This window comes from Pelophylax lessonae (assembly GCF_965119305.1).
Source record: "Pelophylax lessonae genome assembly, chromosome: 6".
Taxonomy (NCBI): domain Eukaryota; kingdom Metazoa; phylum Chordata; class Amphibia; order Anura; family Ranidae; genus Pelophylax; species Pelophylax lessonae.
Genome location: NC_138773.1, coordinates 44,792,168 through 44,808,234, shown reverse-complemented (window position 1 = coordinate 44,808,234; position 16,067 = coordinate 44,792,168). Strand labels below are relative to the sequence as shown.

The following is a 16,067-nucleotide window of genomic DNA, read 5'->3' as shown; positions in this document are numbered from 1 at the left end:
GTTTTTTTTCTTTCCTGAGGCTGCTGAGACTTTATGCTTTTATAGTGAGGGGGTTGGCTACCCATGCCCTCTTATAGTCCATTCCAAGTTTGCTGACCTAAATTCAAAGATTGTGCAGTACATTATGGTTACAGTCTGGTGAATTCTCATACGAGTTCTTCAGTTCCTTGACAATTGCAGAATTGTCTATAACAGTGGGAAATCCAAACTGCAACCCTACTTGTGAGTGCTACGACACTAGTTTCCACAAGTAACTCTTTACTTCTTTGTTTCTTAGACTGTATATGAGAGGGTTTAACATAGGGACCACTGTGGTGTAGAACATGGTTAAGATCTGTTCAAGTAAGTCATAGCGCTCTGATGGTGGGGTCATATATACAGACACAGCAGATCCATAGTAGATGGCCATAACAGTGAGGTGGGATGAACAGGTGGAGAAGGCTTTAATTCTGCCATTCTTGGACTTAATATGTAATACAACCCTGATAATTTTTACATAGGACATCAAGTTGCACACAACTGACAAAAGCCCAAATACTAAACACTCTGCATATAAGACAATATAAAACACTTCAGTACCACCGCAGGAAATATTGATGAGAGCTTTAGCATCACAGAAGAACTGGTGAACGGTAACCGAAGAACAGAAAATTGTTTTTAAGATTGAACTTGTAATAAAAGAAGAATTTACACACCCACCAATCCAGATGACCATCGTTAATAATATGCAGATTTTCTTGTTGAGTATTTGATGATATTCTAAAGGGTGACAAATTGCGACATATCGGTCATACGCCATTATATATAAAACAGTGACCTCAGCACTGTCCACCATAAAGAAAAAATACATTTGGATAAAACATTGTGTAAATGAAATTTGATTATTTCCAGAAAGTAGGATGTGGAGGAGTTTTGGAATTGTAACAGTTGTATAACACATATCAATAAAAGACAAGTTCCAGATAAATAAATACATCGGGGTGTGCAAATGGGGGTCCAAATATATCACTGTAATGATAACTACATTCATTATCATTCCAATTAAATAAATAAAGAAAAAGTAGACAATGCTGAAGATGAACAATTTGTGATCAGTTTTCATGAAAAATGGCAAAATGTGCACATCTAGAGGAGATGTTGTGTTTTCCATGGGATATGGGCACAGTTTTAATCAATTCACCATTGATTATATTAGCAATATAGTGATTCAAACATTTAAAAACAACTACTTCCAAAGACTTGTGCACGTGAAAGGGAATTCATTGTTTAGGATTTTGATTTTCTTAATTGTAAACATAATAGCATTTTTTGATCCAGAAATCCTGTAAAACAAAGTAGTAATTAATGTGATTGTAAACCCTTACATATACCCAGTGAATTAACTAGCCTCAGGTGATAAACAGAGATCAAAAAATCCTTCTGCGTAAGTTGTACCTGTTTCTTTGCATCTATCTCTTTTCTTCAACCATTCAAAGTGCAACATTTATACAGCTTGTCTGAGCTTTTAGAAAGCAGGGAGCGGGTTTCTTTTGATAACTTGATATACACATTAGTGTAATCACATACTGCCATCTTTCAACAGCCACTATGCTGGTTAAGAGAAAACAAAATAGTGTATCGGGTGCTAGCAGTAATGCATGTAAGAGTAAATCTATATTTTAAAAGAGGAACTTTAGTCTCTGTAATGTTGACCCCTCTCCCCCTCAAAAGTGCCATCATCTTTGAAAATCCGACACATGCACAGGTGTACTAAGTGGTTCTGCCCAGGCTTCGAGACCTAGCAGAGACCTGCTGCACATCTGTGCATGCACCAAATTTCCATATGGACATTTTGAGTCCCAGGACCTCCATAACTACAGCATCTTCGAATCTGCACAGGGAAACCCTCGTGCTTGTGCAGATGGGCTGAAAATGTATGCTGGGTCTTGAAGGTCGGGTAGAGCCTAAATGAGTGCAAGATCATTCTCACATAGAAATGAAAAGAAGAAGTGTTAGGAAAAAAGTAAAAAACATTAAAAAATTATATATCTAGATGGGGGGGGGGGGGCGGAATCTGAGGTCGGGTGCAAATAACTTATATATTGGAGTGAACGTGCACTTAAAAATAAGCCCACTATATGTAACTAAATATATGGATATCTTTCCATGACTCATCTATTAAGGTCAAGTCTGTACAACTTGCCATACTGACAAAATGCTATTTACTATCCCTGGAAATGAGCAGAACTGTCAGCTCTCCCTGGGACACTGTAAACTATGAGTGATCAAGGAATGTGTAAAGTTTGCCCAAAAAAATTTAAATCCTGTTTAATGCGCAGTGAGAATAGGATAGGACCTCTAAGTTTTTATTGCTGTGTTTGCCCTCACTAAGACCTAGGCACCGGGCACTAGAATAGAAATCTTATCCCAATAGGGGCACAGTTAAAATTGAACTCCAAGGAAAATGTAGAACTACTCCCCTCTGCACTGCAAAAGTTAAATGCTCAGGTAGGGTCAGGGGTACCATTAAAAAAAATCTTTCTCCCAATACATCTTTAAATCATTTAGATGTTGATTGGCATGACTGTACATGTGCCTTCTTGAGGAGGGGGGACTCGCCGTGTTTGGAGGAAGAAAATGCTGACTATGACCCTAAGAACACCATCTCTACAATCAAGCACGGAGGTGGAACCATTATGCTTTGGGGCTGTTTCTCTGCTAAAGGTACAGGCTGATTTTGCTGCATTGAGGGGCCAAAGCATGGGGCCATGTATTGTAAAATCTTGGATGAGAACATTCTTCCCTCAGCCAGAACACTGAAGATGGGTCTTTCAGCATGACAATAACCCAAAACATACTGCCAAGGCAACAAAGAAGTGGCAAAAGAAGAAGCACATTAAGGATTCATGGAGTGGTTTAGCCAGTCTCCAGACCTTAATCCTATAAAAAGTTATGGAAGGAGCTGAAACTTTGAGCTGCCAAGGGACAGCCAAGAAACCTTAAGGATTTAGAGAAGTTCTGTAAAGAGGAGTGGACCAAAATCCCTCCTGAGATGTGTGATAACCTGGTAACCAACTACAAGAAACTTCTTACCTCTGTGCTTGCCAACAAGGGTTACTCCACCAAGTACTAAGTCATGTTTGCTTGGGGATCAAATACTTTTTTTACTCACTGAACTGCAACTTAATTTATAGCATTTGTTTTGTGTGTTATTTTTGGTTGATATTCGTCTCTATCATTTAAAATATACCTATGAAAAAAAATTATAGACCCTTCATTTCTTTGTAAGTGGTCAAAATTACAAAATCTGCAGGGGGTTAAATAATGATTTTCCCCACTGTAGGACTTTTAAAAATTAGTGCTGATTTTTATGTTGTACAGTACATGCACCCTCTGGTACTCACTTTTACACATATGACAGATGACTGCCAGAGATAGGAAGAGCTCTTACACATGTACATCCATTGTGTAGGAGTTGTGTCATCATGAATATTAAAGCTTTCTGTAGTATTATTTTTTGACCTTGAAAAGTATGCATTGCACTTGTGATTATATATTTATATAATGATCCTATTGCAATCATGTTCAGAAACAAAAAAAAAAGAAAAATAGAAAAAGCATAGGACTTTACTGTTGCCAACTGTAACCCCAATTAACCACTTTCCGTCTGCTCACATTGCTGCTACTGTGGCAATGTGGCTCGTTATCGTCCAGCGACGTAGTACTACGTCGCTGGACTCCTCCCCCTGTGGGCGGCGCGCGCGCTGCCTGGTGCTCGCTCCCGCTGTGTTCAGTCACAGCGGTAGTCGGGCCAGGGGAGGAGCAGCGGCGATCGCTGCTGCTCTTCCCCGATCGTCGGGGAATCGAGTGTGGAGATCCACCCGCTTGTGTAAACATAAGCGGGCGGATCTCCTAAGTGACAGGCAGGGACAGATTGCAGGGTTCAGCATAGCTGAACCTGCGATCTGTCCCTGTGTCACTCAGTCACCTCCCCCCACACATGTCAGTAAGCACCAGGCATACATTAACCCCTCCCACTCCAATAAAATTAACCCCTTCCCTGCCAGTGTCATTTTTACAGTAACAGTGCATATTTATAGCACTGATTACTGCAGTAATGTCACTGGTACCCCCAAAAGTGCCAAAAATGTCAGTCAAGGGTCCGATCTGTCCGCCGCAATGTCGCAGTCCCGCAAAAAAATCGCAAATCGCCGCCATTACTCGTTAAAAAAAACCCACCAAAAATGACAGAAATCTTTCCCTTAGTTAGTAAACGCAATAACTTTTGCGCAAACCAATCAAAATACACTTATTGCAATTTATTTTACCAAAAATATGTAGCAGAAAACAAATTGGCTAAAAATGTAAAAAAAAATTAATTTTTACATTTTTTTGGGGGGGAATTTCATATAAAAAAACGTGAAAAATATTGTTATTTTTTCAAAATTTACGCTCTTTTTTTGTTTACAGCGCAAAAAGTAAAAATCGCACAGGTGATCAAATACCACCAAAAGAAAGCTCTGTTTGTGGGAAAAAAGGACGTAAATTTTGTTTGGGTACAGCATCGCACGACCGCGCAATTGTCAGTTAAAGTCGCACAGTGCCGAATCGCAAAAAGTGGCCCGGACGTAAGACAGCAAAATCCTCCGGTGGTAAAGGAATGAGCTGCATGAAGCTCATTCTTTTTGGAGGTTATGGAGACAGCATTCGGACTGGATCCAGAGACTATCTTTAAATATTTGAGCAGCATACCATTTGGATGGGAATCCCTTCTACCCATGAATGCATATTATTTTTCCAACCTTTGGATTTCGGAGATCATTTTCTCCATCCTCTTTGAAGCAAGGATATGCTCCAGTGAGCTCTTCTTAAAGCTGTATTGACCTCAGTGTAGTATCTCTCTCTGTGGGACTAGATCTGAGTGCTTTTCCTTCACCTCCCTCATTTTGTACCAGATACTCTAAGGCTCAAACCCTGGCTTTATGTACATATTACTAATAGGATCCCTTGAAGCAGCCTTTGGCAAAATGTGTAGAGCTCACTATTAGTAATGCTATACTGATTCCTGTACCTGGCCTTGCACATGGAAGACCCCCTCTTCATCTACTTGTTCATATAATACAAAGCGGATCGGGCTGTTTTGGACAGGTCTCAGTGCATTTAAAACGTCAACATTAGCCAATAGGGGAATGCATAAAATACTTAGCTTAATGTATTTTGGAAATGTTTTTATGGAAATATTTTAAGGATGTTGTAAAATAAAATTTGGTACATTTTTATATATTTGAATACTCATTTTCTTAATTGGGGTTACAGTTGGCAACCGTTAAAGTCCTATGCTCTTTCTATTAATTTGTTTCTGAATATTGCTTATAGATATTGTGCCACCTTAATCAGGTTGTGTCTAATATTTTATGCCTCAATGTAATAATATATTTAAAGAGGCATTCGATTTTAGTTATCTATGATCCAAAATCTAACATACACTAAGCATTATATAGTGTTAAAAATAAATACCAACATACAAATTTTTTATTTTTTTTAATAAAATCAAAACGCTGTTCAAAAATAAATACAAGATGCTGAGGGGAAATGTGAAAATGAAGACTTTGTGGGTTAAGGAATGATGGTATTGGGGAGGGGGAAGGGGGTTGAAGGGAACCTGTATTGAAAAACATAAATAAAATATTAATGATGTCCACTGCTGCTTACCTAGCTGTCTCTGACTTTTAAGGCTAAGGCCTCATTTACACGTGCAGTGCCATTGGTGCCCATAATGGCTTGCTTTTTAGAGGGCAGTTGACAGGCAGATAAGAAATGACGTATCACTCCACAACTTTGTGCAGAAGACCAGGTTGCAGCCCATTCCCATTTGTCTGGAAATTTAGCTGCAGCACTGCCTGTTCAATGCAAAATATGGTATTATTGTATTATTTTGGCAGCCTCTGCAAAGCCTTATGGCCTTCGCATGAGTACTACCTGTTTTGACTGTCATATGAGGTTGAGGTGGGAGGTAAAACAGCAACTCAACTGCCTATTGTTTATCTCCCAAGTCACAATTGTAAAAGAAGCCTAATATTTATTAACTTGGAAAAATTGTGCAACTTACACAAAGGCAAGCTAGAACTTCTACACATCACATTTTATGATAGGACATTGGAAGAGCATGGCAGCCAAGCAACTAATATTTTCTTGTTCAATATTTTTATTATTTTGGCAAAAGGTATGGCACTTGGAATAATCCAGAAACAAAAAGAGTGATACTGAGCACCCTGCTCCTGCGCTCAGAACCAGGTCCTCAAGCTGCCTCTATCTTGGAACTCACACTTGGCATCCAATATGGCTAAGCTTTGCTGCCCTCTACGACCGGGGTGGTCGACAACACTGTAAATACAAACACAAAAAAAAGGCGCACAAAATTTAAAAATCAACTACTCACAAACATGCGTGTTAGACCAGCATATCAAATCCAAAGAGCAGCATCAAAAAGTCCAATGTCTCATGTAGACGGAGGGCTGACGCGTTTCGATGGCATTTGGAATACAAAGAGTAATGACATCATAAAAGGAGAATCATGACAATAGCATAGTAGGATATTACTATTTGCAACAATCAAGTGCTGACAATCAGATATTTAGTGAAGTAATGTGGTACTGTAGTATAAACTCAAGACAAAATATTTTTGTAAATCTTTTATTATATCTTTTCATGTGACAACACTGAAGAAATGACACTTTGCTACAATGTAAAGTATGGAGTGTACAGCTTGCATAACAGTATAAATTTGTTGTCTCCTCAAAATAACTCAACACACAGCTGATAATGTCTAAACCGCTGGCAACAAAAGTGAGTACACCCCTATGTGAAAATGGCACCTTATAGCAAAGAACTCTCTGAGGATCTGAAAAAAAGAATTGTTGCTCTACATAACAATGGCCTAGGCTATAAGAAGATTGCCAAGACCCTGAAACTGAGCTGCAGCACAGTGGCCAAGACCATACAGCAGTTTAGCAGGACAGGTTCCACTCAGAACAGGCCTCACCATGGTCGACCAAAGAAGTTGAGTGCACATGCTCAGTGTCATATCCAGAGGTTGTCTTTGGGAAATTGACGTTTTAGTGCTGCCAGCATTGCTGCAGAGGTTGAAGGGTGGGGGGGGGGGGGTCAGACCATACGCCGCACACTGCATTAAATTGGTCTGCATGGCTGTCATCCCAGAACGAAGCCTCTTCTAAAGATGATGCACAAAAAAGCCCGCAAACAGTTTGCTGAAGACAAGCAGATTAAGGACATGGATTACTGGAACCATGTGCTGTGGTCTGATGAGTCCAAAATAAAGTATTTGTTTCAGATGGTGTCAAGCGTGTGTGGCGGCAACTAGGTCAGGAGTACAAAGACAAGTGTGTCATGCCTACAGTCAAGCATGGTGGTGGGAGTGTCATGGTCTGGGGCTGCATGAGTGCTGCCGGCACTGGGGAGCTACAGTTCATTGAGGGAACCATGAATGCCAACATGTACTGTGACATACTGAAGCAGAGCATGATCCCCTCACTTCAGAGACTGGACCACAGGGCAGTATTCCAACATGATAACGGCACCAAACACACCTCCAAGATAACTACTGCCTTGCTAAAGAAGCTGAGGGTAAAGGTGATGGACTGGCCAAGCATGTCTCCAGACCTAAACCCTAGTGAGCATCTGTGGGGCATCCTCAAATGGAAGGTGGAGGAGCGAAAGGTCTCTAACATCCACCAGCTCCATGATATCGTCATGGAGGAGTGGAAGAGGACTCCAGTGGCAACCGGTGAAGCTCTGGTGAACTTCATGCCAAAGAGGATTAAGGCATTGCTGGAAAATAATGGTGGCCACACAAAATATTGACACTTTGGGCCCAATTTGGACATTTTAACTCAGGGGTGTACTCACTTTTGTTGCCAGTGGTTTAGACATTAATACCTATGTGTTGAGTTATTTTGAGGGGACAGTAAAATTACACTGTTCTAACAGCTGTACACTCACTACTTTATATTGTAGCAAAGTGTAATTTTTTCAGTGTTGTCACATGAAAAGATACAATAAAATATTTACAGAAATGTGAGGGGTGTACTCACTTTTGTGAGATACTGTAAGGGGAAGTATCAGTATAACTATGAATTGTTAATTTGAGGATAGTTAGTAAAATATAAAAAGTAATGGACACACTTAACCCCCTCTAATAAAATTAACCCCTTCCCTGCCAGTGTCATTTTTACAGTAACAGTGCATATTTATAGCACTGATTACTGTAGTAATGTCACTGGTACCCCCAAAAGTGTATAAAAAGGCAGTCAAGGGTCCTATCTGTCTGCCGCAAAGTCGCAGTCCCGCAAAAAAAATCGCAGATCGCCGCCATTAATAGAAAAAAAAACCAATAAAAATGACAGAAATCTTTCCCGTAGTTAGTAAACGCAATAAATTTTGCGCAAACCAATCAAAATACGCTTATTGCGATTTTTTTCACCAAAAATATGTAGCAGAAAACAAATTGGCCTAAAATGTTAAAAAATTTAGATTTTTACATTTTTTGGGGGGGGGGGAATTTCATATAAAAAATATGAAAAATATTGTTATTTTTTCAAAATTGTTTATAGCGCAAAAAGTAAAAATCGCACAGGTGATCAAATACCACCAAAAGAAAGCTCTGTTTGTGGGGAAAAAAAGGACGTCAATTTATTTGTTTACAGCGCCGCATGACCGCGCAATTGTCCGTTAAAATCATGCAGTGCCGAATCGCAAAATAGGCCCTGGTCTTTGAGCAGCCAAATCCTCCGGGGTTTAAGTGGTTAATAAGGATGGTGTCTGTTACCTCCACAACATCCTTATTTGACCCTCCTGTGCCTTTCTCTCTCAGCACTGGGTTCACATTAGATGACTGATGGAGAAAAATTGAGGGAGAAGAGAAACATTGGAATACTAGTCAGTACCAGTGTGCAAAAGTGTATGTGGAAGAATAAATGTTGGATGTCCTATGTGTGGATGTTGCTGCATTGTGTAAAGCTAAAAGAATAGTTTTTTACATTTTAGAATGGGGAGCCTTGAGATTGTCTATAATTTTAAAGGGTGCCTTGACTGAAAAAAGGTTGAGAAACACTGTCCTAGACACACACATTTCTTGCTGCTGCGGCTGGATGGTGCACCTAGTGGGTACAAACGTTTAGACAGGTATGCACCCAGGGACGAATGCCGGGAATACAGATAAACGCCATGCACCGAAGCTAAACCATAGCTCCCAACTGTCCCTGATTTTGAGGGACTGTCCCTGATTTGGAACAAAGTCCCTTGGTCCCTCTTTCCTCCTCATTTGTCCCTCGTTTTGGTCTGATCTATATAGTTGTATATAAAATGCACTTTTTATCTTTCAAAGTGTTTCTCAGTGCTAAACCTTTCATCCAATTTCTAAATTGTTGCATTTGTAAATTTAAAAAGCCAGTATAAAGGAATAGTAGTGGTAAAAAAAAAATGCATTTGAGGGTTTAACTAATATTTTTATTTCATTTTTTTTCATTTTTTTTATAATTTATATTTCAATTTTTGAACCATTCACCTTTAAGGAGGGGTGGCAGGGGGTATGTCCTACACCTACATACTTGCTAATAGGTGTCCCTCGTTCCCATCTCAAAAAGTTGGGAGGCATGGCTCACAGTTAAGGTTAAAGTAGATGTCCAGCCTATTCTTAACCACTTGCCGACCAGTCACTGGGACTGTACTGCGGCAAAGTGGCTCAATTCCGTCCAGTGACGTAGACCTACGTCGCTGGACTCCTCCCCTTCTGGGCCGCGCTTGTGCGCCGCCGAAGGCTTGCTTCCGCTGTTTTCAGTCACAGCGGGAGTCGGGCCAGGGGAGGAGCGGCGGTGATCACCGCCGCTCTTCCCCGATCGTCGGGGAATCGAGTCTGGAGATCCGCCCGCTTGTGTAAACAAAGCCGGCGGATCTCCTAAGTGACAAACAGTGACAGATTGCAGGGTTCAGCATAGCTGAACATGCGATCTGTCCCTGTGTCACTCAGTCACCTCCCCCCCACACACGTTAGTAAGCACCAGGCATACATTAACCCCTCCCTCTCCAATAAAATTAACCTCTTCCCTGCCAGTGTCATTTTTAAAGTAACAGTGCATATTTATAGCACTGATTACTGTAGTAATGTCACTGGTACCCCCAAAAGTGTCAAAAATGTCAGTCAAGGGTCTGATCTGTCCGCCGCAATGTCGCAGTCTCGCAAAAAAATCACAGATCGCTGCCATTACTCTTTAAAAAAAAACACCAAAAATGACAGAAATCTTTCCCTTAGTTATTAAACGCAATAACTTTTGCGCAAACCAATCAAAATACGCTTATTGTGATTTTTTTTTACCAAACATAGGTAGCAGAAAACAAATTGACCAAAAATTTTAAAAAATTTTGATTTTTACATTTTTTTGGGGGGAATTTCATATAACAAAATGTTAAAAATATTATTTTTTTGAAAATTACGCTCTTTTTTTGTTTATAGTGCAAAAAGTAAACATCTCACAGGTGATCAAATACCACCAAAAGAAAGCTCTGTTTGTGAGAAAAAAAGGACGTAAATTTCGTTTGGGTACGGCATCGCATGACCGCGCAATTGTCAGTTAAAGTCGCACAGCGCCGAATCGCAAAAAGTGGCCTGGACGTAAGACAGCAAAATCCTCCGTTGGTAAAGTGGTTAACTAAGCTTAATCCTGCTCTCATTCCTATTCAAAACCCTATTCTATCTACTCTGTGAAAAGGAAGATGTGTATACTTACCTATTCTGATAGTGATGTGGTCCAGTCACATGATCAGGTTCCAGCGCCGGCTTCAGCTTGAGTGGAATTGGGTAATGTGATATAGTGGGAATAAACTTGATCAACGAGATCAAGCGGATAACACTTGTCCAAAACTTTTTCTTCAGGATTTCACCCTGTTCTTGATCATTTTTAATTTTTGTACAATTGTGTCTTAACCTGCATAATTGGATTTTTAATATGTTTTTTAGCCAATGCGGGTGGTGGCAACTTTTATAGTGAAAAAAGGAATTTCCTATTGTGGGCTTAGTGTAATTTTTCTTTCACCATTGATCTGACAAAGGAGCACTACTGCGCATGCTCCGAAATGTGCTACGACCCCCCTGATGTCATTACGCCTGGTGCGGTCCACCGCAACCTCGGACTAATACATCGCTCCTGATTGGGCTCCTCCACCCGTGTCATCTCTCTGCTGCCAGACAGCTAGAGGAAGGATGGGTCGCAGGATCAGGAAGAGACCCCGAGCCATGACGATATATGCTATTTATCCTGTAAGTTTGCTTATTTTGTGTGTGCAATAAAGTGTCACTAGCTGCACTCTAGCTTTCCTTTCCTTGCCTAATAGTTGGAACTACTTCTACCAATTCAAAGAGCTGCCCTCACTGTTAGCATGGTGCATTTGCATGGTATTGGAAGTCCATCCACCTCCCTTTTCCTTCTTCCCTTATCAAGATTTAGCTGGAGGACTGTTTTCCCAGCAGAAGTGCCCAACACAGAAAAAGCAATAGTTTTTACAATAAAAAGTGATTATCTTCGGTAATATTGTCTGTGTACTGACGTTCTTAATGATATCTAAGCTTGGCGTGGATTGTATATTTTCTATATATACTGTATGTTATAAATGTGGCATTTCCTACCTGTATGGTAATATATCCAGCTATAGACCATCTTACAAGTCAAACACTAAGAAAAGGCTGCAATTTATAATCTGCTCGGTGCTAAGAACAAAGAGGAATCTTCAGGGACAAACTATTAGATCAGCCTAAAAAAAAAAATAATCAATCCCCTAGTATATACCTAATAAAAAACATGTTGATTAACTTTTCTTCTTTTTCTTTTTTAATTTCCAGATTGGTATATGTTGTCAACATTTTTAGACACTTGACCTCTGAAAGGTTTTACCCCCATCACGACCAGGCCATTGTTTGCTATTCAGCACTGCGCTGCTTTAATTGGCAATAGTGCGGTCATTAAATCCTGTAAGCAAATTGCATTTATATCATTTTTTTCCCACAATTTAGCTTTCTTTTTTTTTTTTTTCTTGTATACAAACTTTTTTATTAAGGTGAAAAATTGTGGTACAAAAGCATATAATTGTAATATAGTCAACAGCAAAAAATAACAACTATTGTTACAGAAAGTATGAATAAATTCTAAATGAAGTATATTTATACAGCAGGATTAAGAAAAAATAAGACTTTGGATAAGTGGAAACAAATAAAGGATATGTGACAATTTCAATAATACTGTATAAAACAGTAAATACCCAGAAAATATAGAGTACATATAATTAAGTATAAATGGACTAAAGAATAATAACTATATTATTAACCGTTCCCTTGTACAAATAGAATTGTGTTTAGGAACCCATTGGTTGAAATAGAAGGCCAGAGTGGTCGAATCAAGGTTCCAAGTGGTCGAACCAAGGGGGCACGCAGAGCGGCGATCGGTGATGCGGCGTGTCACACTGACACACCGCATCTCCGATCTCGGTAAAGAGCCTACTGACGTAGGCTCTTTACCATGTGACCAGCTGTGTCCAATCATGGCTGGTCACATAGTACACAGGAAAAGCCGTTGATCGGCTTTCCTCAGTACGTGCATGACAGGCACGAGTAAAGGAGAGCCGATCTGCGGCTCTCCTGACAGGGGTGGTGGGGGGGGGGGGGGTCTGCACTGGTAATCAGATCATTGATTACCAGTGCAGACCCTTGGGGGGGTGCCACTAGAACCACCAGGGATGCCCACCCATGACCCCAGGGATGCCCACTATGGCCACCAGGGATGGCAATCAGGGCTCAGGGAGCCCGCCAATACCCTCCCCATCAGTGCTGCCCCCCAGTGCCCTCCCCATCAGTGCTGTCCATCAGTATCCATCATTGCCATCTATCAGTTCCGCCCACCAGTGCCCATTATTGCCCACCAGTGCCGCCTATCAGTGACCATTAGTGCCCATCAGTGCTGCCTATCAGTGCCCATCAGTGCCCACCAGTGCCGCCTATCAGTGCCCATTAGTGCCCATCAGTGCCACCTATCAGTGCCCATCAGTGCCGCCCATCAGTGCCCATCAGTGGCCACCAGTGCCGCCTATCAGTGCCCATCAGTGCCACCTATCAGTGCCCATCAGTGCCACCTATCAGTGCCCAGCAGTGCCGTCTATCAGTGCCCAGCAGTGCCGTCTATCAGTGCCCACCAATGCTGCATATCAGTGCTACCTATCAGTGCCACATATCAGTGCCGCATATCAGTGCCACCCCATCAGTGCCACCCCATCAGTGCCTCCTCATCAGTGCCGCATATCAGTGCCACCCCATCAGTGCCGCCCCATCAGTGCCTGTCAGTGCAGCCTCATCAGTGCTCATCAGTGCAGGAAAAAACGTATTTATTTACAAAATTGTATAACATAAACAAAAAAACTTTTCAAACTTTTCGGTCTTTTTTATTTGTTTAGCAAAAAAGAAAAAACCTTGCGGTGATCAAATACCACCAAAAGAAAGCTCTATTTGTGGGGGGAAAATGACATACATTTGGTGTAGGTACAGTGTTGCATGACCGCGCAATTGTCATTCAAAATGCGACCGCGCTAAAAGCTGAAAATTGGCCTGGGCAGGAAGGGGGTGAAAGTGCCCTGTATTGAAGTGGTTAATTGAAGAGAGTCTGGCCTATAATTGGGTCTGGGGGAATGAAGAGGATTTCCAATTCACTGCTATTAGCCAATGAATGGCAACACATATAGTGTGAATAAGTCTCATCTGAGGTATAGACAATCCAAGTATCGTAGCGAAGAGAAGACAATTTGGGAGAGTAAGGATTATATTGGACGTTAGAGATTTTGGAAGCAAAACTTTCCAACTTCCGCTATATAAAGGATATTCTGTCACATTCCCAAAAGATATGGGTGAAAGATCCCGGGACATCACAACCTCTATAGCAGTTAGGGGAAGAAGATGGAATGCAATCTGGATGTGGTGAAGTACCATCTAGTTATCCATCTAGACCTGGATCTTCCCTACAGCCTCAGACATGTGTTGGCGTTGTCACAGAGAGAGAGGAACATACTTGCACATTTGGTGGGACTGTGATCAAATCCGCCCGTTATGATCAATGATCTTTCAGATATACACGGATATATATAATGAGCCTCTCCCTCCTTCTCCCACTATAGCCTTATTAACTATCTTTCTGGGCTTGGTTAAATCTCAGAAGTCAAGCCTCTTAGGATTTTTCCTTTCTGCTGTCAGTCAGGTTATCTCCAGATTTTGTAAACGCACATTCACCCCACCTTTATCACTCTGGGTAGACACGATTAACCATACTATGTTAATTGAGGAAATGCAAGCTAAAGAAACAGACACCTGGGAAAAGTGTACCACTCTCTGGTACATCTGGATGCACTACTCCACTTCTTGGAAGCTGGAGAACAGACTCAAACAATAAACCCTGGTCTTTTCTATGACACTCAGGAAAGGAACCCGCATCCATCGTCTACTCTTCTCCCTTTCTTCTACCTCCTTTCTCTTTTCTTCCTTCTTTTCAGTTTTCCCTTTCCTTTTTGTTTTCTTGTTTTTTTTTTTTCTTTTGTTTTTTTTTGACCACTTTAATTTATTCATTACCCCTCAACACTGGATGCTGTATATTTCATTTAAACTTGTGACTGTCATGAAGATATACTGTAGCCATTACCCTCTCCCTTGATCCTAGATCAGGATGGTCACTCGTAGACATCCCCTTTTTTCATACCACTAATTATTACTATGATATGTCTTTAAATGTATGTCAATGTTTATTGACAATGATTTTGATGCTATACTTATCAAGTTATGTTCACTATTTTTACAAACACCTGAACCTACTTATTGTTCTTACTCTATTATTCTTATATTGTCACACTTTTTATCATTGTATTCTTTGAAAACCTGTCAAAAAATATATATTCAACCAAAAAGAAAACAGCATGGGGATCACCGCCAATCCATTCAAGGCCCTTTGGGTCTGGTATGGATGTTGAGGGGGGCCCCACGCCAACAAAAAACAAAAAAAATACATGCTCTCTGCCTTCGGTCTGGTATAATTTTTAAGGAGAACTCCACAAAAAAAAAATGGCATGGGGTCCTCCCAAAAACCAGACCCATCCCCTACACATATCCGAGCATGCAGCTCCGAAGGCCAGGAAACGTGGGATGAGAACCATACCAAGCCACATTCCCTCAAGTTGCCCCCCTGGCAAAGTGCCTTGTTCTTATGTTGATGAGGACAAGAGCCTCTTCCTCACAACAACCCTGGCCTATTGGTTGTGGGGATGCAGGGGGTTGCTTATTGTAATCTGGCAGCCCCCTTTGATTCTAATTTACTCATTCACCAAACAAAATGTGAAAAGTAACTAAAAACAAGAACACAAACACAATTTTGTCAAGTGGCCAATGGCCCATGGCTCCTGCTGCTATCAATCTATCCAATGAGGAGAGTGACAGCAGCTGGAGCTGCTGCCTTTGTGCGCATTACTGGATCGGATCAGGTTTAGGTAAGAAAAAAAGGGGGGGGGGGGTGGTCTGGTGGGAGCTGCAGCACAGAAGGATTTTCACGCATAGAATGCGTCAGTGGGGAAGCCGATGCATGTGTCAGGCGGATCTGATTGTCGACTGACACCCGTGATCGCTCCCTGCTGAGAGAGAAGGACGGTCGGCCGACTGTCCTTCTCCCAGAAAGGATCACATGTCTCTGTGGTCATCTCAGAAGCCACGCCCCCCACAGTTAGAAACTCCCCTAGGGTCACATTTAACCCCTTGTTACTGTTAACCCCTTTCCTGCCAGTGTCATTAATACAGTAATGGTGCATATTTTTAGCACTGATTACTGTAGTAATGTCACTGGTACCCCCAAAAGTGTCAAAAATGTCAGTTAGGGGTCCGATCTGTCTGCTGCAATGTCGCAGTCCCGCAAAAAATCGCAGATCGCCGCCATTACTAAAAAAAAAAAAAACAATAAAAATGACATAAATCTTTCCCGTAGTTAGTAGACACGATAACT

At 41.1% G+C, this 16,067-nt stretch overlaps 1 protein-coding gene across 1 annotated transcript; it reads right to left on the bottom strand.

Annotated features, from left to right (window-relative positions):
• Window positions 1-229: 229 nt before the first annotated feature.
• On the bottom strand, window positions 230-1,102 carry LOC309558570 (olfactory receptor 1M1-like; the record flags this gene model as incomplete). The annotated part of the gene is made up of 1 exon (XM_082261648.1): window positions 230-1,102. One exon carries the CDS (start codon window positions 1,100-1,102, stop codon window positions 230-232), a length of 873 nt encoding a protein of 290 aa, XP_082117774.1.
• Window positions 1,103-16,067: the final 14,965 nt, after the last annotated feature.